The sequence below is a fragment of the Scatophagus argus genome, chromosome 20 (genome assembly GCF_020382885.2).
Source record: "Scatophagus argus isolate fScaArg1 chromosome 20, fScaArg1.pri, whole genome shotgun sequence".
Taxonomy (NCBI): domain Eukaryota; kingdom Metazoa; phylum Chordata; class Actinopteri; family Scatophagidae; genus Scatophagus; species Scatophagus argus.
In genome coordinates, this window is record NC_058512.1 from 6,837,989 (window position 1) to 6,860,432 (window position 22,444).

Genomic DNA, 22,444 nt, shown 5'->3' on the forward strand with positions numbered 1-22,444 from the left:
CGTACATACCATGTAAGTACATACCATGTAAGTAACATAAAGTAACAACTTGATCACTTAAGCAAATGCATTGTTAACTAAGCTAATTTTAATTTCTGCTTCAAGAATCCCTGACAGATTTAAACATCTTACTTGCAGTTTATCATTTGGATAAATAAGTTGTTTCTTGGAGCTTCAATGGTGGAATTTCAGTATCCTGCACTCAGCATTCAGAGGCTTTATTGACTTTTGTCTCACATGTTGCCATGCTACTTAGCTCTGACTCTGAGAGGACTATGAAGTGTGAGAGATTATATGCTGGGGCTCAATGGGGTCTCTTCCCCAGGCCACTTTTCACTTATTCCCAGATCACTCCCACTCACTTTCTATGACAGCATGTGTGACTCTGTTTATCTGCTGCTCCTCTCTACTGTCTCTCCTGTCCTCCTACCACTCTTGCTCTTCTTCTGTCCTGACTCACTTCTCTCTCTCCCCTCAATTCTCTCCCCAGCCAGTGATTATGACAGGAGCAGTGCCCTCGCCTGCCTTGGCCGGAGCATGCTCTCATCAGGCATTCCTTATGTTGCTCCACTCAGCAGCAGCGGCAGTGTCCTCCTTTCCCCTCTCCCCGCTGTGGCTGTGCCTCTTGCTCCTGTCTCCAGGGGTCGTCAGTCTGCCATCGGCCCCCTCTGAAGTGGTGAGCCACAGAGATTACATTCAGATCCCTGGTGACTTGAAGATATTTTTAAGAGATGATGTTAGACCCGTGAAATAAAGATTTGGCCCCGTCTAAAATAGGCAAGAGAGGAAATGCTGAGGACATGTGTGAAGTTGAGACCTTCCGTAGAAAGACACTACAAATAGATTACACCTACACATACTGTTTGGAGATGTCGACAAAATGAAAAAACAAACAGCAAACGATAAAAGGGAAACATGGCTGATTGAACTTGATGATCTCAATGACCTGTGCTACACATGGTGCAAAAGCTGCAGTATTTTAATGCCTGTACGTTACACACAAAGAGGAGAGTTTGTGGTTTTGGTCAGCAAAGCTCTTGCAGGGTGTGGAGTGGAAGAGAGCGAGAGAGAGAGAGAGAGAGAGAGGGAGGGAGAGAGCAACAGAAGGGTGGAAGGGCGTAACACAAAGTGAAGGCCACTGAGATGCCTTCTCAGCCTGAAGCTATTTCCTGTGGACAAGCTGTCGGGACTATTATTGGTTGTTCCAAGGGCTCTGTGGACATGTTACAAAGAAAATCCTATATGTCACTGAGAATGGGGAACATGCTGCACATAGTATTTTCTGAGGAACACAATTAACTTTGAAGAGGTAATTAAATGTGTCTGTTTCTACTCACATTTAATAACTCAAAAGCAAATATTACACAACAAATGTCAACCCACTGATGATTTGTAGGTACAGAAATTTTTACCATACCTCACAATCTTAGTTCAGCATGTTAGCATGCTGAACTAAGATTAGCTCTAAACACAAAGTACAGCTGATGGGAGTATGTCAGCAGGTATTTGGTCACAAACCAAACAATTTCACACATATAAATTCTGGTCTAATATTTGCACAAGATGAAAACCATATTTATTACAGTTCATCTTGAGGGCATCATGAATGTCCACCATCCAATAGCTGCTTCACATTTCACTTAAAATCACAAATGTGAATCTCGTGGCCTTAAAGTAAGAGGCAGGAGACCACCAAAGTCATCAGGATTCATCTTCTGGTAGCCATGAATATCTGTAGCAAATTTCATGGTAATTAAAGTAATAGTTGGAAAGATATTTTGAGTCTGGTGGTGGACTGACCAATTGTCCACTGTCACTAAGGATGGATCCTTAAATTATCAACTGTGTCAAAAAAACGATGGAAATAATGTTATTTTAGTAAGATAAGGCTGGCTCTAATGGTGAAAATCAGATTTTTTGTTCCTCTCCCCAGCCGCTGCCTCATGGCCTTTTGAGGAACCCTGAGATGCAAATGAGTTTCAGTATGTCTCACTGCCACAAAATCTAAACGACTGCCTCTAAGATTTTTTTTTTTAATTTATGAGAATGAAAATACCCTGTAATTGATTAATTTTAATAATGATTACAAAAGAAGGCATTAAAAGATTTTTTTCTGACTAGTTCCTTTGCCCTTGACAGTGATGCACTTCACTGTCAACTTATTCTCAATTGCTATTCAGGTAGCTTGTTATCAGGGAATCTTAATACATTGACATCTGTGCTGATATGCATAATGCACTAATTTAGGGAGCAGCGGATGTTGTGAGGAAGTCATGTCATGTACGATATTTAGTGTATCAAGTCTGCCGAAAATATATGAAAGCTATTTTACAAGGAAAAAGCCCTAAATGAGTTTACATGCATCTGTACAAAGAGGAGATAAACACAGTTAACTGTTATCTGATAACTTTATTATCAAGTTAAAAAAAGACAATGAATTACAATATTTACAGAATATCCAGAGATAAATGGAATAAAATTGTAAACAATCATTCTAGGCAACATCACAACCCACCATCAGGTAATCAGATTTATATGGGAAGAAAGGCAAGAAGGAGAGACTCTAGTGTCAAACTATGGAGACAACAGTCTGAAAAGAGAAATGCATTGGAAAGAAACCAAACATATATACAAGTATCCAGTGTGTTGTCAGCAGGGGTGTACCTTTGGGTAAACTGGGAATATTACAGTCAGGAGACTGCACACAGTGAGGGCTTCATAGTCATTTTCTATTAAAATGATCACAGACCAACAAACAATTTTGGGTTGACAGCTTCATTACATAGATCATCCAAGTTTATCATCTGGTTTACACTGGACTTTCAATCTGGGCAACAAGCTGCCTTAAAAAGCTTATTATTTTTTTTACAACAGTTGTCTAACAGTTTTTACTTCCAAAAAGCTACAAGCTGGTCCTGAAAAACAGAAAATGGGCTTTGAGATTCAGCACCAACTCAATCGGTTTTCTGGATATTAACAAGGACTGAGGAGCATAGTGGGGCTGCTACATTCCCACCTGGGTAGACTATGGGCAGGCCTACTTGGGCAAGTGAGCTGATGCCCTTAGCGGTCATGGAAAGAAGATACTGGAGTGTCACATTTCAGACTAGACATGAGCGAGCTAGATCTCAAAGGTATCTCTAGTTTTGCTGGGAACCCACATGGTGGTCAATCCCAGTAAAGGACCAAGCAAATTCTGGATTTCTGGACATTTTTTTCTTGTCTCTGACCTTGCCATGTTTTTCTCCTTCACAATAAAAGCACTGGCTGTTGATTAGTAGAGAACTGTATCATTTTGTGTTTAAATATTGAACAACCACACTGCTCTTCCTTTCTGCTCAATCCCATTACAGTACAAAAAAGGAGATAATTTTCATTGTAACCAGACATTGTACAACAGTGTAATAATGTTGGATTGGGGACTCAAAAAGCCCCTGAGGGTTAGCTATCATCTTAAGATTTATTTTTTTCTTCTTTTTTTTAAAAGAACACCTAAAGGAAAAGGGGTTAACGTATCCTTTCTGAAACACCACAGTTCAAACACTTAACAAGTAGTTTTGTTTTCTATACATGGCTGCAAACATGTAGTTCACCTGGGTTCCACCTGTAGAACTCTAATTCCAAAATTCTATGATCCAAACCCAGATTTCCCATTTCCATCAATGGTTCAATGTTCAGGAAGGACAATCACAGCAGCAAACACAGCAGGATAGGTAAGTATTTTAGTGCCAAGAACACAATTACATAAATTGCGCTCTTCTACAAATGTGATATTGTAGTAATCAGCCATTTTATTTTAGACTCTTTTGTTGTTCCTCATTGGTCTTAATGGAAGTGGACCTAAATTTGACTTAATTGCTATTTATCATCTTATAAGGCTTTAGGGCATTCAAGCAGCAACTTCCAACAATACAATCTCTGCCTTTTATCAGTATCAACAACAACGTGACAACTTTGTCTAAAAAGAAGCACACAAATGCAGGCCGTGTCAATACAGGATGAAAATTTAAAGGGGCTAAAGTTGGGAAATTTGACACCAATCTTCAACACAGTCCTGGTGGCAAATATACTTTATACACTGCCCGTGGAAACACATGTTCTTAGGGCTTTCTGACCTGCTTACACTTGTCTTTTCAGTGTATCTCATCACATCAAAACTGGATGACAGGCGGTAGGAAAACTGTGGCATCTGCCATAAGTTTCTGAAGAAACATTTTAAAGCACAAGATTTGAGCTTAAACCTTGATGCCAGACTGGCAGTCATTTGGATACCGAAAACACAAATTCGGGTGATGTGGAGGAACCTGGATGGAATTGAGGTAATCACCATGGCTGACTGTGAAAGGCAGAGACATCTGTCAATCAAAGAAACATGGTTCCAAACACACCTATTATATAGAATTCCATTTGAGGTGCTCACAGTGTTAAAAAAACACACTTATAGAAATCACAAGCAGCATTTCTTCATAAATAGCATAACCTTTCTCTCCAGACAATCTTCCAATCTTAGAATCAGAAATGTTACAACTGGTATTGGTATTTATAATGCAGCCACAATGAAGTCAAATCTAACTTAATCTAATGTGACCTTTCAGATTCAACAAAAACTTTCCAAATTGCCACTAAGACACACATTAGAAGAAGTGAAATAAGTGAAATAAGGCCAAAGATTCTTGTGAAATTTTATTTTGAGAGAGAAGTTGGGTGATTTCCAGGTACTTCAAACCAGTTTTTTTTCTTTGTTAAAGCAATTATAGCCATTTATAGCCATATAGTATCAGTGAATTTTAAGGCACTTGGGCACTGGCTTCAACACTCAGCCTTGGTAGTCAACTTGGTTTTTGCACAATACAATCCAGTCAGCCAGGCCACACTCAAGGGCAACCTGGTTCTGCTTTATTGACCTATTCGTAATATGTCTTTTAACAGATCATTTATTTATAATTTGTGGATGCACAGATAGTATGAGGACAGAGTTTGACTGTATCATATCCAATTTTTTCCCTGAAAAGACAAGTGTAATTTCTGTCTACAGATCATGATGATATGATATTACACCAGTGTTGTTAAAACCCGTAGTGATGTTTCAGGCTAACTCTTGCTATGCTAAGCTTAACGGATAGCTACATCATATGGATAGAGTCATGACACATTGAACATATCTCTGCTGTTATATTGAGCTGAAAAGAGCGCAAGTTAACTGTGATTTTGCTTAACCTGGACTCCAAACAACTTCATATCCTACAGGGGAGGGGAGATTTTAACTAATTCCATTCCTTAAAAGATCATCACGTCGGTGAGATTACTGGACAATAACAGAGAACGGTCAAAATGATAAGGGTGCCACAGGCTGAAGGCTTATACGCAGTATAATATTAAGGGACCTAAAATATAGCAATTTGCTACAAACATCAGGGGAAATTGTCAGTATTTCTACAAATGAAGAAAACAAGTTTGTAATTTCACTAAAATAGATAAGGTGCGACTCTTCCCCAAGGAATACTTCTACACATTTAACACAAGGCTAAGATGAAAAGGGTCTCAGAGTTTAACAAGAAACGAAAGGTATCTCTACAGCGGGCCACGGTTGTAAATGCTTTAATATTTTGTTTGTTTACTTTATGTAAATTTACAATAACCCTGTTTTGGATGAGCAGGGATTGGGTGGTGAGGGGGAGGGGGGGTATAAAAGGTGCTTCAATTCATAAAATGCTAAATTTAGTTTACCATTTTGGACAACATTCTTTATAAATATCTTAGTTTTATCTAGGTGGGATCTTTCACTGTAGATTTGACCAGAATGTCAGCAATAAAGAGTTCTGTTCACTATTGGTTACCAATATATTAAAATCTGTCCTAGGGGACTGCCCATTTAAAGAGCTCAGCCGTTTTATGCAGCACAACCTAATACTTAAATATGTAACACCTAAAATCTATTAACGCGCCAACTTACAAGAAGTCACTTTTTTCAGTTTCAGTTTTTTCGCTTCCTTTGACATCCTATTTTAAGATTCAACTCAGTGCTGATCCTACCCATTGCTATCAGTTTCTAGTACAATATCCCAAGAGGCCACAATCAGTTCAACCAAACTGTTGATCCTTTTTGGTGTCAAGCATTTCTTTGTCTTCCACATACTGACTTTGACTTCTAAGGGACAGATCACCTTCCTCTTTTCCATTGCTGGACAGGTCCAATCCTGTGTCCAGGGAGGGGCCAGTGGAAGATGAAGCTGAGGCCTCTATTGCGGGGGCGGTGCTGGTGTCCATTCGGCTGTTGTTAACCATCCTAATCATGAAGGAAGGAGCAAATGTAAATGCTTTCACAATGTTAAAAGATATGGACAAACATATGAGTGATGAAAGAAAGGGTGTGATTTTAAATATGCAGACACACTGTGATAAAACAGAACTAAAGTCTACAGCCACACTAGAGACTGTGTGTGCTTTGAGTTAAATGCTAACATGCTAATGTTTAGCAGGTATGTTTACCAGGTGTTTGTTTGTTTAGCATGTGAGCATGCTAATGTTTGCCAACATGACACTCAGGCTACTGAAACACCTTTCATGATAATTCAATAGCTGTCAAGACCGCAAATGTCAACATCATAGTGGTAAAGTTAGGTGATTGCCAAAGTCATTAGGATTCATTGTCTCGGGACCACATGTCACAACATCAGCCTGATTCTGGCGCCACATTTTCTATCTGCTCTCTGCCTTTGGCACACACACTCTCTGTCATTTCAGATCCTGCCACTCCCTCCTGACCTGCAGTAACCCCAATGTTCTTGCCATTCAAATCACCCGTCTTCCCCTTGCCCACCTGTTCCCACTTCCTCATCAGCCTTGCGGTAAATATACCTGCCCATTCACTTTCAGTCAGATTGTCTAATGTGCTATTTAGTGATCAAGCCTTTTTTTTCCTCCTCTTCCATTTGGACTCCTGCCCTCTGGCTGGATAATTTTGTCTCCATGTCTGCCTGGTATTGATCTTTGTCTGTTGTGATTTTCAGTAAAGTCGAACTTTTAACTTTGCCAGACTGGTCCATCCCTGGTTTACAGAATAATCTTACCATGACTGTCTGTACTAAATTTCATTGAAATTCACCCAATACTCTCCATAGAGCCATGCTGCTGGTGTGGCTAAAAATGGTTTCTTGCAGTATAGCACTAATAGAGATAGTTTCCACTTCTTGCAAAACTTTGACATCTGAATGCCTTTACCAAAAAAAGACCTGAACGTCCTTATTGTTTTCAAAAAGACCAGAAAGACAGGTAAAGAGAACCATGGTAAATTACTGTGTATAGAAAGTACACAAACTCACACACAAGAAGTGAAGAGACAGAGAAATAAGAAAAAATACTAACATGCCATGACGCAGGACATGCCGTTCCCACTCGAGGCTGTTGGTGAAGCAGCGGCCACAAAACTCACAGGGAAGACGCTTCTCTACACCCCCAGGTCCAGAGGTGCTGTTGGTGCTGCTGGTGGGAGATGCAAGGACCTCTGGGAAATAGAGTTCAAATGATCAGTCAGTCTAAGAAAGCAGTGGTTTCACAAATGTTAATTTCCTGTTGTTGTAATATTTGAAAACAATCTAAATATTCATTATCAGGCTTACAATGCATATTCCATACATCCAATACTGAATAATACAACAATTCAAACAGTATACATTCTAAATGTGTTAGAAATTAATGCAGGCTCCTGTGTAGACCAAGAACGATCAGTTATATTTGGCATGAAATACGCATTCTACTTCAGTGCGCAACCAATACCAGTCAAGTAACTCTGCGAATTATAACCAAGGAGAATGAAATAAGAAAATCTATCCAGAATTACATGGAGACTTTGCCTACTTTGGAAAAGAAACAAACACAAACAAACAAAGAATAGCTAAAACACATTCCTCAGTGCACAATACATCTTACTTATGGGTCCAGGAGATTTTACGAACGGATCACAACTTGATATAAAATAACCGAGAACAGAAAAGACAGAAAATGACCTTTCAGCAGAAACCTATTTATGGTGTAATCCCAAAGGTCATGCAAAAGAAATATGTTGTGGGATAGGCTCACATACAGCAGTGAAATATTATTCAGCACTGCTCTGGTCTTGACTGTCCAACTGTGGAGTATTTGTTCTTTGAGCAAACATCAGTGCGTGTATTTTGCATTCTGAAACAAAAAAGGATGATTCAAACTCAACATAGTTTCTTCTTCTACACTAAGACAGTTTTTGACAGACAGGATCAGGTGTGTTGTTAACTGGAAATAAGCATTAATGGTGCCTGTTGATGTTTTGATAACAAATTAAAATTACGTGACATCTGGTGTTTACTCTGTCACAGTCTACCAACAGAGTAAGGATGAAAATTAGTTGAGACTATTTCCCACAGAAGAGCAACAAAGATCAGATTACTTCATCCGTATTTACCTTGTAGGACAGGCCTCTCTTCCTCCACCTCCTTGACTTCCTCTTCATCTTCTTCCTCCTCCTCCTCTTCTTCTTCTTTGATGTTGTCCTCCATCTCTTCATCGCCCATCTCTCTCTGTTCCTGCACTATGCTCTCCATCATTTCCATTCCTTCGTCGTCATCCTCGTCATCCTCCTCCTCCTCCACCTCCCCCCCTGTAGCAGCTACTTTTTCACCTCCAAGCATCTCCATCTCCATCATTTCTCTTTCTTCCTCCTCTTCGGCACTGCTCTCTTGATCCTTTATCATCTCCAGCTGGTCCAGGTTTACCCGGCCCATCAGCTCAAAGTTCCGGATAACCTGATCAAAAACAGGGGGTGTTAACCAGTTTGATACTGAGTGCTCCAAACAGTATTTTGTGCTGTTTTTCTTTTCTGCTGCAGTTTGTTAAAGCCTTAAAATACACTGATGAGTCCAAGGGTGACAACGATGTGCACAAAGATTAAATTTATGGGTGTTTCAGGCTTCATTTCTGTTTTTTATAAAGTGGATTGCAAGTTACACCTGAATAAATATATGAATTTTATGTTGATTGCTCCCAACAATCTCAAGAGTAATATCTTGTCTTCTTCTTGTATTATAAAGTCTGGAAATGCAGAATTTACACATGGGTTAAGACAGCAAAGCATCTTGATGCATATCTACTTTTTCTTCTGGTCTAGATTTATTCATTCTATAACACAAATCCACACCCTGTCAATACACTTTCAAACCGCAGTAAAAATAAGTCAATATTTTAGCAGTAGCCTCTTTTACAACAGTACCTTTAGGTTTTAAGGCTGACTGAAATTTATATTAAGCCAGAGGTGTATTTGTACACTGTGCAATGCAGCATAGGATGATGTGTCAACTAAAATGATTTGACAGTATGATTTTAAGAAAGAAGATGACCGAACCACATCCTCTCATGGCTTATGTATTTTGTCACAGATGGCGTCACTCTTTCTGAGCAATTCCCTCCTACCATACTCCCTGAAGACACAGAGCTGTAGCCCTGCAACTTCTTTCCCAGGAGTGACAATGCTTGCTCTTCCACTCTTCCCGTCATTAATAAGCTTTAGCTCTGTATCTCACCCAGGAGTAGCCCTGCTATGTTGATCTCCCTTTCAATAATGGACATTTCAAGACTGAGACACATACTTTACATTAGTCTGATGGCAAAAATAAAATTCATCCAATATGAGAAATATTTTTCATTTCAATTCATAGAAACAAAAAGCACTGAAACCACATATGTAAATACAGCTGGGAAAAACCGAAAAGTCAGAGGATGTTAGGAGCACCTCTCAGTGAGCTCTAATATATAAATACAAGAAATAAGACTTTAATGACATCATATTCTAAATACATAAACAGCTTTGCAGCTATAACAGCTTCCACTCTTCAGGGAAGGTTTTCCACAAGATTTTGAGAGTGTTTCTGTGGGAATTTTTGCCAATTCATGCAGTAGAGCATTTGTGAGGTCAGGCACTGATGTTGGACCAAAAGGCCTGGCTCACAATCCCCGTTTATCCCAAAGGTGTTGGATGGGGTTGAGTTCAGGACTCTGTGTTTGCCAGTGAAGTTCTTCCACACCAAACTCATCCAACCAGTCATACTGGAATGGAAAAGGTCCTTCCCCAAACTGTTGCCACACAGATGGAAGCATAGCATTGTCCAAAATGTCTTGGTTTGCTGAAGCATTAAGATTTCCCTTCACTGGAAGTAAGGGGCCAAGCAAGATGATTTTGGAGCTCTTCTAAGATAAGAATATTTGATCCAACTCAGCTGCCTGGTGTGGAGTAACCTTGTAATAACTGTGATCTTGATCTACATAATATTCTAAATGACATCACTCAGTTGAAGCTCAGCACAACAGCTGAAGGGTTTCCAGTTTTCTTTACTGAGCATCCACAGTTATCATATTCTACCACTCAGGACCCTATCATTTAAAATAATTTTGTATCAGTTTTCAAAAAATCTTACACGCTGAAAACTATACATGCTGATCAGTGACGGTGAAGTTGTCATCTTGTGGCTGCAGTTCATCTCATGTCTGCCACTAAACTCCATTTATCCATTATCTATACCTGCTTATTCCTATTTTAAGTAACAGGAGGGCTGGACCTTATCCCAGCATGCAATGGATAGAATCAGGGATCTGATAAAGAATGAAAAATGATAACTTGGTGCTCTTTCAAGTTTAATGCACTCAAACCTCTGATCAGCTTTCTCACATCATCTCATGAATTATCTCCTTTAAGGCAGACCGAGAGACGAAACCTTTTCTCTCCTGGATGTGGTTAGAATATTCTGAAGCCCCAGGAATCTGATATGTATGCACCAAGTCATTTTATTCTACTGTATCATTAAATAACCATTTCACTGATATTTTCATCTTCTTATCTGTTAAGGAACAGTGTACTCTTTGATCTTGTCTTTATAAGCTTGTGTAGCTATGCCATCATGTTGTTTTAATCAATCCCGTAAATGTGGTAAAAGTTACTTTTAGGGAAAATGGACAAAATAAGGGCAGATGTGTTTTGTAGGCAAAACATCTTCAACGGTTTATATACTCCTGACTGACTTTATAGTCCAACAGTAATCTGACTCTTGTCAGCTAAATATTTTTACTGAAACTGAAGCTTTTTATACTTTTTGTGTGTAGGTTATCTTAGATTTCCACTGGACTTCAGTGGTCAAAGATGAAACCATTTAACTTACATAGTAAGAACAACTGCATCAGTCCTTTTCAAAGATTCAGATATCTGGGACGCAGATAATTTCAGGATATATGATGTGATGTTTTTTACAACGTAGATGCTGACTGCTGAGAGTAAGTTTGATGTAGGTGTCGTTGGCATAATGAATTGAAAAAGGAATATAAACAGATGATTGTCACATGCCTCGGTTTGACATTACAGTGCTGTAAACATCTCATGTTAAAGCCATTAAGCGGGCTGATTATTAAAACCATTTTTTTTTTTTGATAAACCACTTTCAAGAAGACTGTGCATCTGTGATAAGCCAGAAAGTTTACCATGTGCCAAATGACTTTCGTGGCCATATTCTTCATAGTTTTTAAAACATATTTTAGAAACCTATTACGTGAGGTATGTCAGTTACTTTCAGTAAATTCATGAGCATCTTACTGTGGACTTCATCTGACCTTGTGCTCAAGGCGTAGATGCTCCTCTAGCTGGCTTCGTCGACTGCTGTCAAAATAACAGAGCTGGCACTGGTACGGTTTGATCTCAGCGTGCTTCTGCAGGTGCATCTGCAAGGCCTGGTCACTGGAGCATGTGAAGGTGCATTTGTGGCATCGGAACACCAGGCCCTGAAGGTGGCGTGACAGCTTGGAGCGGCTGACCTCCAGCGGACCTACACGCTCCTCTGGCGGATGAAGAGGAGAGAGCAAAATGGACTATTAGGTTGGAGAGAAACTTCCTCTCACATAAAAACACAAAAAGTGTTACGAACTTGTCACATCAGAAGTGTTACCTTCTCAAGAACGTCCTGATATAAAATGTCTTTTTATTCCTGACTGTGACTGTGATCGCTTTGAAAGAAATAGTTTGACATTTTTGGAAATACAGGTCTGTATGGTAAATGTGGCATTTGAGCCAAGAGACAATTAGTTCAGTTTAACATATACACCGAAACCAGGGGGAAACCGTTAGCCTAACCCTGTTGGAATGGGTCTGCTGACCGACACCTCTTAAGTTCACCAGTTAACATGTCATACCTTGTTTATTTAATATGTAGAAATAACAAAGTGTAACAAGTGACAAGTTGGGATTTTACATGAGGTTATGCCACATTCATGTCATGTTGTCCAATCTGCATAAGCCTCCAAGCTGAACAGGATAAGCCTCTAAGTAGTAATTCAGAGTAGGACATGGAAGTATTTTCTGACAGTGACCGTATCTCCCACTTGGTAAAAAGAACTACAGGAGGTGTCAACAAACCAATGCCAACATGGCTGCAAAACCACCATTGCTGGCTGTTACATCTAAATAAAATGTGATATTAACACTAATACAATTGATTCAGCTAATTTTGGTAGTTCCATACACAGGACAAGAAACTGTCCAACAGATACATCCCACACCCTTGTAGAGAGGCTCAGTTTCCAAGAACACGAACAAGTTCCCAAAATGTTGAACTATTCTTTGCTTTCATTTTGTACGATGTGTACCTCTGTGCAGGACAATGTGGTCAATCATATTGCTCTTGTGCTTGGTGTGATAGAGGCAGAGAGGGCAGCGCAAGTCTTTGGGGAGGTTATCGGGGGCACTGTTGTTGTGACCGGCCTCCACATGCATGGTGAAGGTATTCCTGAGAGAGATTCAGAAACAGAAAGAAGGATCATTACACTATTGACAATCTAACACCTGATTTGTCCAGTGCTTGTCTAGCTGCACAGCTGTCTTTGGAATGTATGTTACTTGCATTCATATACATATGTATACCACACTGCTTTCATTTTCCTATTCTTCTCTGTGTTTCCTTACTTGTAGCAGGTGAAAAAGGAACATTCTTTGCACTTGAAGAGCTTCTTTCCACCGTGGCGGTCCCTGTAGTGCCGACGTAGGCTCTGCATGTATCCAGAGCTGAACTCGCAGAACTCACAAGTGAGGACACCGTCTGGTCGATTGTCAGCCACTGCAGAGCCACCAGGTGTTGAGCGGGAAGACATTTGACTGCGGGAGGCCAGCTGGTAATGACTAAGCTGCTGACGAACATCCGCTGGCTCCACGTATGATGGATCTTAGAGAGAAATCATGTTATTGTAAATAACAAATTATTATTATATTAGATACCGTGCAAATTCATGTGAAAAATGGCACAGCCTACAAGACACAATGTCAGTGGTTTTTGGCTTGTGACCACTTGGGGCTCTATGTCACATTGCAGATGCTTATAAGCTGTTAGCAGTTCTACTAAAGACCTTAAAACTTCTCAGATGGTTTCATTTAAAAATATAATGGACTAAAGACCACAGAGGAGAAATTTTCCAATATTTCATAAAAGAAGCAAAGATTAGAGGAAAATCCAAAGAATTAAGGCATATTTATGTGGCTGAACTCTGATGCTCTTCTTTTGTAACCCATTAATCATCTCAAGGCCCTCAGATTTATCTTGTCACCTTTTGGAGCGGGCAGATTTTCCAACAGAATGAGCACTTTTGATGCTTTAATTACAAAGTTCATCAGCTGCATGCTGATGAACTTTACATTTTGTATTTTGAATGCAAGACCTTTACTTGTAATGCATTTTTATATTGTTGTATGAGGAACCGCGTACTTCAACCACCTCTACTGTTGATATTAGGGAGAAAATATACGTTAAATATATGTTAAGGTTCGCAGTAGACCAAGTTTATTCCTAATTCATGATTATGTTCTAACATAAACAGGAAGTTTATCAGGAGACAGCATTTGATCCTCCTCTCTCGTAAAGAAACAAGACCAGCAAACGCCCCACCTCCCCACACATACAGAAGTATAACAGTGAGTGTCATCATTTGTCCCCTACCTCTTTCCTTCTTCATTCCCTTTCTCAAGAGTCTATAATATCAGTGAGCAAGCTCATCTTCTCGCCCTACTTTGAGCCTCCAACACATCAATAAATAAACCACCCTGACACTAATAGAATATCTATCCATGTGAAAAATGCCTCATTCAGCAGTCACACAGTGTGAGGAATCATGGAAGAAAAAGGAAAAAAAAAATTCTTTTAAACTTCAACTTTATAAAGTGCTTCAGATCCAGCATCTCACTTTTGCAGAGGAAGCAGAGGAATTCATACGAATCAAACAATGCCACAGTTGATTCATACTTTTAATATCCTCTCTGCATTGTGGAGACGTATGTAGATTAGATACCAGATGGAGAGCAAATTCTGTCGCAAGGTGGTGATGTGTCCTCTTGAATGGATTAACGGTCAAAACAGTCTATTGCATTGCATAAATGACAGGTGGAATACTTCTGTGAGGAGCTGAAGAAGGCAGGGGAGATAGAAAATGTCTGAAAATAGGTGTGGACTGATGGAGGATTTGGCCAGAGTTCAAAAAACTTGGTGTTATATTCATAGTTTTAAATAGGTGCAGGTGTAACTGTAGCCATATTCAAACCACTGACCAAAAAAATCCAAGTAAATAATAGAGCCAAATCAAATATTTATTTTTTCCAAACAAGCCCTCTATTCTACTGCAAAAAATCACAATTTGAGACATAAAGACTGAAAGTAGCCAGTTTGGCACAGCTGAAAAACATTCAATACGTCAGCTCTGCTCTTTCTCAATGCTTCACTTGTCTTGGTAAGGCACAGCTGACGGTGGTGGTTGGTGCATTGAGGAATGTTGCCCTGCTTTCAGCTCCAGGGAAGATTCCACAGCTCCAGCAGCAAGGTGACAGCTGCTGCCAAGAACAGTCTGCAAGCTAAAGCTGCGGCTGCACAGCCACTAAAACTCCTACTGCACGGCAGCACATCAAGGAGTTCGCTGCGACACCTACATACCTACAGCAAAGGTTCCTTTGTGATAGAAAATACTCAGCAAAGAAAGGCGTCGCAATCAAACCTCAACAGTAAAGCTCTTAAATTCTCATATAATTTATTCCATCTGGGCGCACGCTCCTTTCCTCAAAGATTACGACACAGACTTGTTTCAGTGGCTCACTGTGGATTTTATTTACAACAAATCTAATGTGTTATTTTTAACATAAAAAAATAAAACTGCCTTGGATGAAGAGCCTCACAAGAAAATATACAATTATTAAATGTCAATTAAACAGCTTTAAAGTTTTATTTGATGATGTTTCTTATGCTACTTTTTCAAGAGCAGTATGGTAGGGGTGCAATGATTAGCTGATGAATCAGTTAGTTGATTAGAGGAAATCAGTCAGCAACTTTACTGACAATTGGTTTTTAAGAATAATCATTTTTCAAGTAAAAAGGCTGAATGTTTGCTGAATGACAAATGTTCGACGCTGCTGTTGTCTGTCATATCGTGAAAATTAGGTCAATCTCTTTGAAATACCGTACTTACTTTTTTTTTTTAAATCAAACCCCACATGATGCCTTTTCTCCAAGAAACCTTTACAGTTTTCTGTATTACATTACATTTTGTTATGATGCTGAATTGAGATTTTCTAAATCTGGCTTTACAGGCCTATGGTGTGATCTCAAATCTATTAATAAAATGACGTAATTACCATCTGGAGCCAACGGAGTCTGCTCTGTGTTAGTGGCCAGCCGGGAGGGCCTCAGGGTGGCATGAGCAGCCTGGGTAGCGGCCCGGAGTTTGGGGAGGGTCAGGGCCTCACCGTGGTCTCTCAGTGAGTGCTCCTTCAGCTGGCTGATGGTCATGGAGGAGAAGGGGCACGACAAGCACTTGTATGTGTGCTGCTCACCTGAGGGAAAATCAAGATTCATATCAGTCAGTTTGACTAATCTAATGATATTTACTGTACAAAAAAAAAAACCAGAAAAACCAAAAACATTACATGGTGATTAACAGAGCCCTAAAAATGACTGAAGATTCTTTATAAAAACATAGTGATAATAAACACATCCAAACAAAGCTACTCCCATGTGAGCCAATCTGGATGTCATCTTGTACTCACTTACTGCTCCCCTTGGACTAATTAGCATAATTCTGATGGAGAAGATGTTGAGCTGCAACATTTATTTATTAAAATTCTATTAAAATTCAAATAAAAATATCTTGAGGTATCACACATATACATGAAGTAGTGAAATAACTTATTTAGTTTGAATGTACATTCCAGCTCCCCAGTACACTCTCCTTAAAGTTAATTTGAAAGTTACAAGTTGTTTTTGTATTTGTTCTACAAAAAGGAGGCGAGTCTGGAGGCAAAATGTTATTGAGAAAACTTTTTCTTCATAATTAGTATGAAGCTCATTAGCTAGTTCAGATGCTTGTTGTTGTTTGACAGGGCATCTGAATGGAGCACCTCGCAAAAATCAGATGGTCAGGGCTGATTTCAACTGCCCACATTTGCTGAGTCGGACTGACAAGAACCAACATTAAATAAATGTTTTGTGCATGTCGGTGAGCCGTGCATATGATTGTACTGATGCTGTTGTGGCTACTGTGTGTTTTGGTAGAGTAGGACATCTTAAGTCCTGTAGTTGTTCAATATATTTATCTGACAATCAGAAGTAATCCTGAGGAACGGCATCATTAAAACCAAATCAGATTTGATTGTTAAATATTTAAATATTTATCAGTCAGTCAGGCGGTTTAACAAGGAAACGATATGTTTATAAAATGACAATCAATCAAATCAAAAGCATCTTTATCTTGTTGAATAGCAAGCAAGGACCCACATACAAAGAACTGCGTCACAATGATAAAATTTAATCCTAATTGTGGTCACAAAATATACAAAATCACTAAACTCCACTTGTTAAAGAAATCATAACACAGCAGTGGTTTCTGTCAATTATCCACACAATTTTTAACTCTTATTGCTGTTTCTTCTTCTTCTCTCCAATCAGACAGTTTAGAGCACTCAAATGCCTTTTGAAAATTACCCCTTCTAAGATTGTTTCTTTCACTTGTGTATTGATCACCCAGGTGGAGATTTTTTTTTTTTTTTGCTTTAAAATTTCAAATTGCTTTAAAGTTTATGCCATCAACTGTCAAGTGGCTCTGTCAAAAGCAAAAAGTTTTAAAATTAAGGAACCACATATAACTAAAGACACCTGTGTGCCTTCACATTTGCAGCATGCTGAGGGCCTCTCACCATGTTCCCAAAGAGCAGTATTAACAATGCATCCGTCTGGGCTTCTTGTGCTGAAATCTGAATCCAAATATGACTCTTTTGGATGTGTAATTAGATGTATCTAATGTAGACAGTGATGGTGAAACTGCTCCTCCAGCCTAATCCACTGGTTGCATTGTTCTAGATAAGTTAAATCAAGCCCGGTATTGTTATGCGGAAGCTGATAAACAACAGGCTGCTATTCTGGCCCAGGAACACCTCGTTAGTCATGGATACAGCTGTAAAATATTATTTAATGTGTGTGTGTTGTTACCTGTGTGTGCCTTATGCAGGTGGCTCTTCAAGCGACTCACATAGGCAGATTTAAAGGGGCAGAGCTTGCACTTGAAGGGCTTGTGGTGCCCGTGGTGAGACTGCATATGTCTGTCCAGGCTGGCAATGAGACAAAATATATAAAAAAAAAAAAAACAACAAGAGAGGATGTGACATAAGAGGATAAAAGATGTAAAAAAATTGAAATGAGGACAAAAGGATAGCAGATAAAGAGAGAAATCGACAAGAATGGCATAGAGGAAAGAAAGAGAGAGAGAAAGCTCTACTCTACAGCATCCACTTTGATGACTTCAACAGCGGGGTTTTTCAGCAGCATCTAAAGCGCTCGATTGTGTTTACCTCACAAACAACAGCCGAACATTTCCAATGACTACGGAACAAGGAGCCGTGGGGTGAACTCATCTACCCACAATCCCCTGGTGGGAATGAGTGCGTGAGTGCCTGTGGGGACGGTGGCTGTGTTTTTAATGCCAGCCTCCTAGGTGGCATGGGAATGCAGCTTCTTTCTGGGTCAGGGCACATACAGTACAGAGGGATTACACCTGGGAGCTCAGAGGAGATGGGGACTCTCTCTCTCTCTCTCTCTCTCTCTCTCTCAGTCTGTGTCTCTGTGATGGATAAAACAAATCATACTACCAAAATGCCTGTCTGGCTGTAATGTTTGTCTTACTCTGCTAGAAGGCAGGAAATCTTGAGAAGATTGAAGACTTGTGGTAGGGTAAACGGAGTAAGGTGTAAAAATGAATTCAACATCCACTTTACTTGTAGAACAGCTGGTATAAAACAGCTCAGGTATATAATATACATAGCGTGCATGGCTAACAAAATGACTTTTATCCACTATCCAAAACATCTGCTCCATGTGCAAGCATATCTGTAAGGAACAGAAATCATTAGCCTTTAAAGTTATAATCCTTAAGATTTTCAAACAATCAAACCCCGTTTTAGCACTATTTATGGTCAGTATGATTTTAGCAACAGCCATTCAAGGTATTTCCATTATACAATTACCTCACAACATTGTGGTTTTCATTACTCATGGCAGAATTTGCCACTCCTGCATTGGACTTAAACTGCCTTCACATACATAAGGGTTTATTGGAAAAGGTTCCTCTCTTGTAGGTATATCACACATATCAATATTGTGAAGCACGCAGGAAACACATTTTATTAGTCACCAAGAATAGAGATGACGGCAATTTGCGGCCACAAAACATTTTGTGCATTGAAATGGAACAAGAAGGAGCAGCTGGAAAGCAACTCACACCACAGACAGCATTGAAATCAGACTGCAGTGGCAATTATGTACAATTTTGTTGTTTAAACAAAGGACATTGTTCTTCTCTTGCATTTCCATTAGAACAGCTGCTCGAGTGAGTTCCTGTTGTAGTATTGAACCATATTTGCTGACACCACCAGTAACCAACTAACTAACTGACTACTGAAAAGCTAAAGGAACAAAACAGTCAGAATAGATGAGTGTTCAATGGAAGATCAATACATTGACACATTAACACTGGTGAGAAATAACATCCTAATAAAATAAATAAAATATGTGTTGTAATTTACTCTGTTGTTTCCTCACTACTTACTTGTGCCTGAAGGGTGAGACGAACTGGCAGTACTGGCAGCTGTATTTGTCTTCTCTGCTGAACAGAGCCATGGCTGAGTGGCTCCTCTCATGGGACCTCAGTCCCTGCATGGACATGAAAACTCGGTCGCACTGGGCACATGGGTGACCCCCTGCTGCTAGTCGCTGCTTCAGGTGGTCCTCTGAGACCGCGGCCCTCGCTGCAGCCACGAGGGCTGCAGCCCTTCCGTCCACAGCGTCCGCTTCTTGTTCCAGTGTCTCAGTGGCAACAACAGACGCTGTGGAAACTAAGGGATGACCCATCATTGTAGCTGCAGGTCTCTCAAGGTCATCTTCTTCTGCTACTTCATCCACCTCCAGGTCACCGTTAGTTAGGCTCTGTGACGGCAGGGTCAGGGGGACCTCACTGACTTCATGCTGTAAAAGAAAGAGAAGTTTCAGATGTACAGCAAAATTGGCTGTTGGCTGTTTGCCTACCAAAGCCTTTTTGTTATATGGATGTCCAACACTGCAATAAAAAGAGAAAGATTAAGAGAAAACATGCATTTGGACAGCACAACGTTGAAACTCAACACACTACCAGAAGACACAAATAGCTGGTCACTGAAATATCAGAGCCTGACACCTCTAAACCTTTTTCCAAGATCGGGAAAATCACACAGAGCAAAAACAACAGCTAACCATCTGCCTAACACCTGTGCTGTATCAGCCATCATTTTCAGCTAAGTTTCAGTCACATCTCTCTCAATCACCTGCTTTACTGTTAGCTGAGCTCATTATGCTTGTGTATTGCCTGGCAGCCTTTCTATTTTGATTTTTAGACAATATTGTCAATAATATTTTCAGTGCCAGGCAGCATTATGGCAAAATGAAAATGTTTCTGAAAAATATGAATGAGTTCAGTCCAGTACAGATAAACCTAAACAACACATTAAGCTAACTCCAACCCTGACCTGAAAATCTGCCACTATTTACTGACACATCACACTTGATAGACATTGAGCGGTAGACAGAATGTGACATGAAATTTTGAGTCCAACCTTTTAAATCTGTCCAGGAGCTACACTGCACCCAACTCTCCCTCTTTTTTTTAATGCATCTCTCAACTGTATAAACTCTATTAGCAAAATCAATCACACTCTGCATCCAGTTCTATCCATCCATATCCATCTATATCTCTATCTATCTCTCTCCATCCATTCTACCACACCACAAGTATTTAGTCTAATGGATTAATAGTCTTTGTCTGTTTTGCTACAAGTCCTGTTTCATCACTATCTGCTGCAAATACTAAATCACCCACAAAAGAAATGGGACTACACAAAATGAGTCATACAACAAAACAAATAAAAAGCTGAAAGTGAAGATCTTGCATGTCTACGAACAACAACGCAAACCAACTGCAAAACAAAACTCCTCCATCTTTTTCTTCTTCCTCCATCTGCAGGCCGGCTTCTGCAGTCGTCACAAGTGGACAGACAATCACCATGACTTTTTTATTGCCCTGAGGAAGCTCATTCTTTCTGTGGAAGGACCTGACCCTGCACTTCATGCAGCCATAAATAAGATGTGGCATCCACAGACCCAACCTTGCCATCTAGTCTGCGCTGACTGCACTGTCAGCCTGTTCTTCATCCAACTGTGTTAGAAACCACTGCAGTTCTAGAACTGAAACTGCATTCATGATACTGTATAAAGGAACATTAAATTCTACCCCATGCAATGTGTAAAACATGTACTATAATCCATCCAATCCATGTACATCATCATGTTCATGGTGTTGCATGCCACGAATGTTTGCAGCTAACCGCTAACCCTGGTAGAGTAGGCCCAATCAACCACCTAAGTCAACATTTCATCACACATACTGAATATACCTAAAAGTCAAAGTCACAACAGAAATACTCCCTTTACTTTAATGGAACCAAAGTGAATACTTCACTCTATCATACTCCACGGCCCCAAACCAACCTCATCTTGAATAAATAAAAGACAGACAGTGTCAGACGGAAGAACCAGGCCTGCGTTAGGGTGAGGCGTTGGATCCTTAGGCCTGTTCCGCTTCACTGGCAGCCTCAGTGGAATACTAATGTTCGAATGGTTACCCGCCACTGCCCTAAAAGTTATGGCTCACCACTCTGCCCCCCCACCCCCCCACTGCAATGGGACAGCATTGCTTGTTTTCTCTGGGGGAAGCTGACAGACTGTCTACCCAGAAGCCTCCGTCAGTAATAAACAAAATAGGAAACAGAACCCAAGTTCAGTAAAACAGATCACCGCAGAGGAGGATGAGCATTAGATATTACAAGACAGAAACACTGGGGACTGACAAAGTGGGTCTTTCAAGTGTTGTTGAAGAAAATATAATGTTAACATCGCTTTTGCTTGATCTCTGAAGTAGTAGCAACACAATTTGTTAAAGGAATAGCTGGACATTTTGGCCTAAAACATAACACAAACATTGTTTCCACTTTAAAACTTAAAAATATGTAGTTACAGCTTGCAGCATATTAGCTTAGCATAGGTGAAACCAGATAGCGTGGCTCTGTTCAAAGGTAACAAAATTTGGTCTTATTACTATTTAAATTAATCTGATTTCATATAAATGGATGTTTTAACACTGACATAGTTAACATGAAAGTATTTCAAAAGGTGATATAATGAATCCCCAGGTGAATAAGACAAATACTACAGTAACACTAAAAATATTCAATAGTAAATCCAGCTTAATTTACCTTGACATGTCCCTCTTTGACCTCTCCATACTGGACGTGCTTCCTTAGGTGATTGCAGATGGCTCGGAGAGTTGGATGCACCTCTATGCAGAAGTTACACCTGAATCCTATGGGAGTTTTATTTACAGGGCTTTCCTGGTCACAGCAAGAAAATTATAAAACACATTTCAGTTGTCTGACAACAATGTCTAGATATATATACATACACACAACAACATATAGCTATATTCAAGAAATATTTATTTAAAATGTGTTTAAATAAATATCTTTAATATTATTCAACATTTTCAGGACTGAAACAGAGTAATTTATCTACTGCCATTAATTCTATCTGAACCAGATTGATGAATTTGCCAAAATAAAATACTATTTTTTTCCTTCTTTGAGATTTCTCCATGAAGTTAGAGTTACTGTTCTCAAATACACATCAAGTGAGATAAATGGTATTTTTAATGAACTTATCATGAAACTTATTATCACACCTCATTATCATGCACTGTGACACTGAAGGGACAGTGTGAAACACATAATTATCTCTTTAATTCTGTTTTGGGAGAATAAGAATGCTTATGGTAC

At 39.6% G+C, this 22,444-nt stretch overlaps 1 protein-coding gene across 7 annotated transcripts in view; it reads right to left on the reverse strand.

Moving 5' to 3' along the window:
• Positions 1-2,389: 2,389 nt before the first annotated feature.
• Positions 2,390-22,444, reverse strand: part of znf462 (zinc finger protein 462) — a 47,639-nt gene continuing 27,584 nt past the window's right edge. For all 7 annotated transcript variants that reach the window (XM_046374386.1, XM_046374389.1, XM_046374391.1 and 4 more), the window contains 10 exons: positions 21,869-22,003; positions 19,135-19,550; positions 17,523-17,641; positions 15,674-15,871; positions 12,971-13,226; positions 12,655-12,794; positions 11,626-11,849; positions 8,438-8,777; positions 7,366-7,504; positions 2,390-6,286 (listed from right to left, as the gene is read on the reverse strand). In XM_046374386.1, the coding sequence (XP_046230342.1) occupies positions 6,082-6,286; positions 7,366-7,504; positions 8,438-8,777; positions 11,626-11,849; positions 12,655-12,794; positions 12,971-13,226; positions 15,674-15,871; positions 17,523-17,641; positions 19,135-19,550; positions 21,869-22,003 (2,172 nt within the window). In that variant the 3' untranslated portion in view covers positions 2,390-6,081. The remainder of the gene's footprint in view (positions 6,287-7,365; positions 7,505-8,437; positions 8,778-11,625; positions 11,850-12,654; positions 12,795-12,970; positions 13,227-15,673; positions 15,872-17,522; positions 17,642-19,134; positions 19,551-21,868; positions 22,004-22,444) is intronic.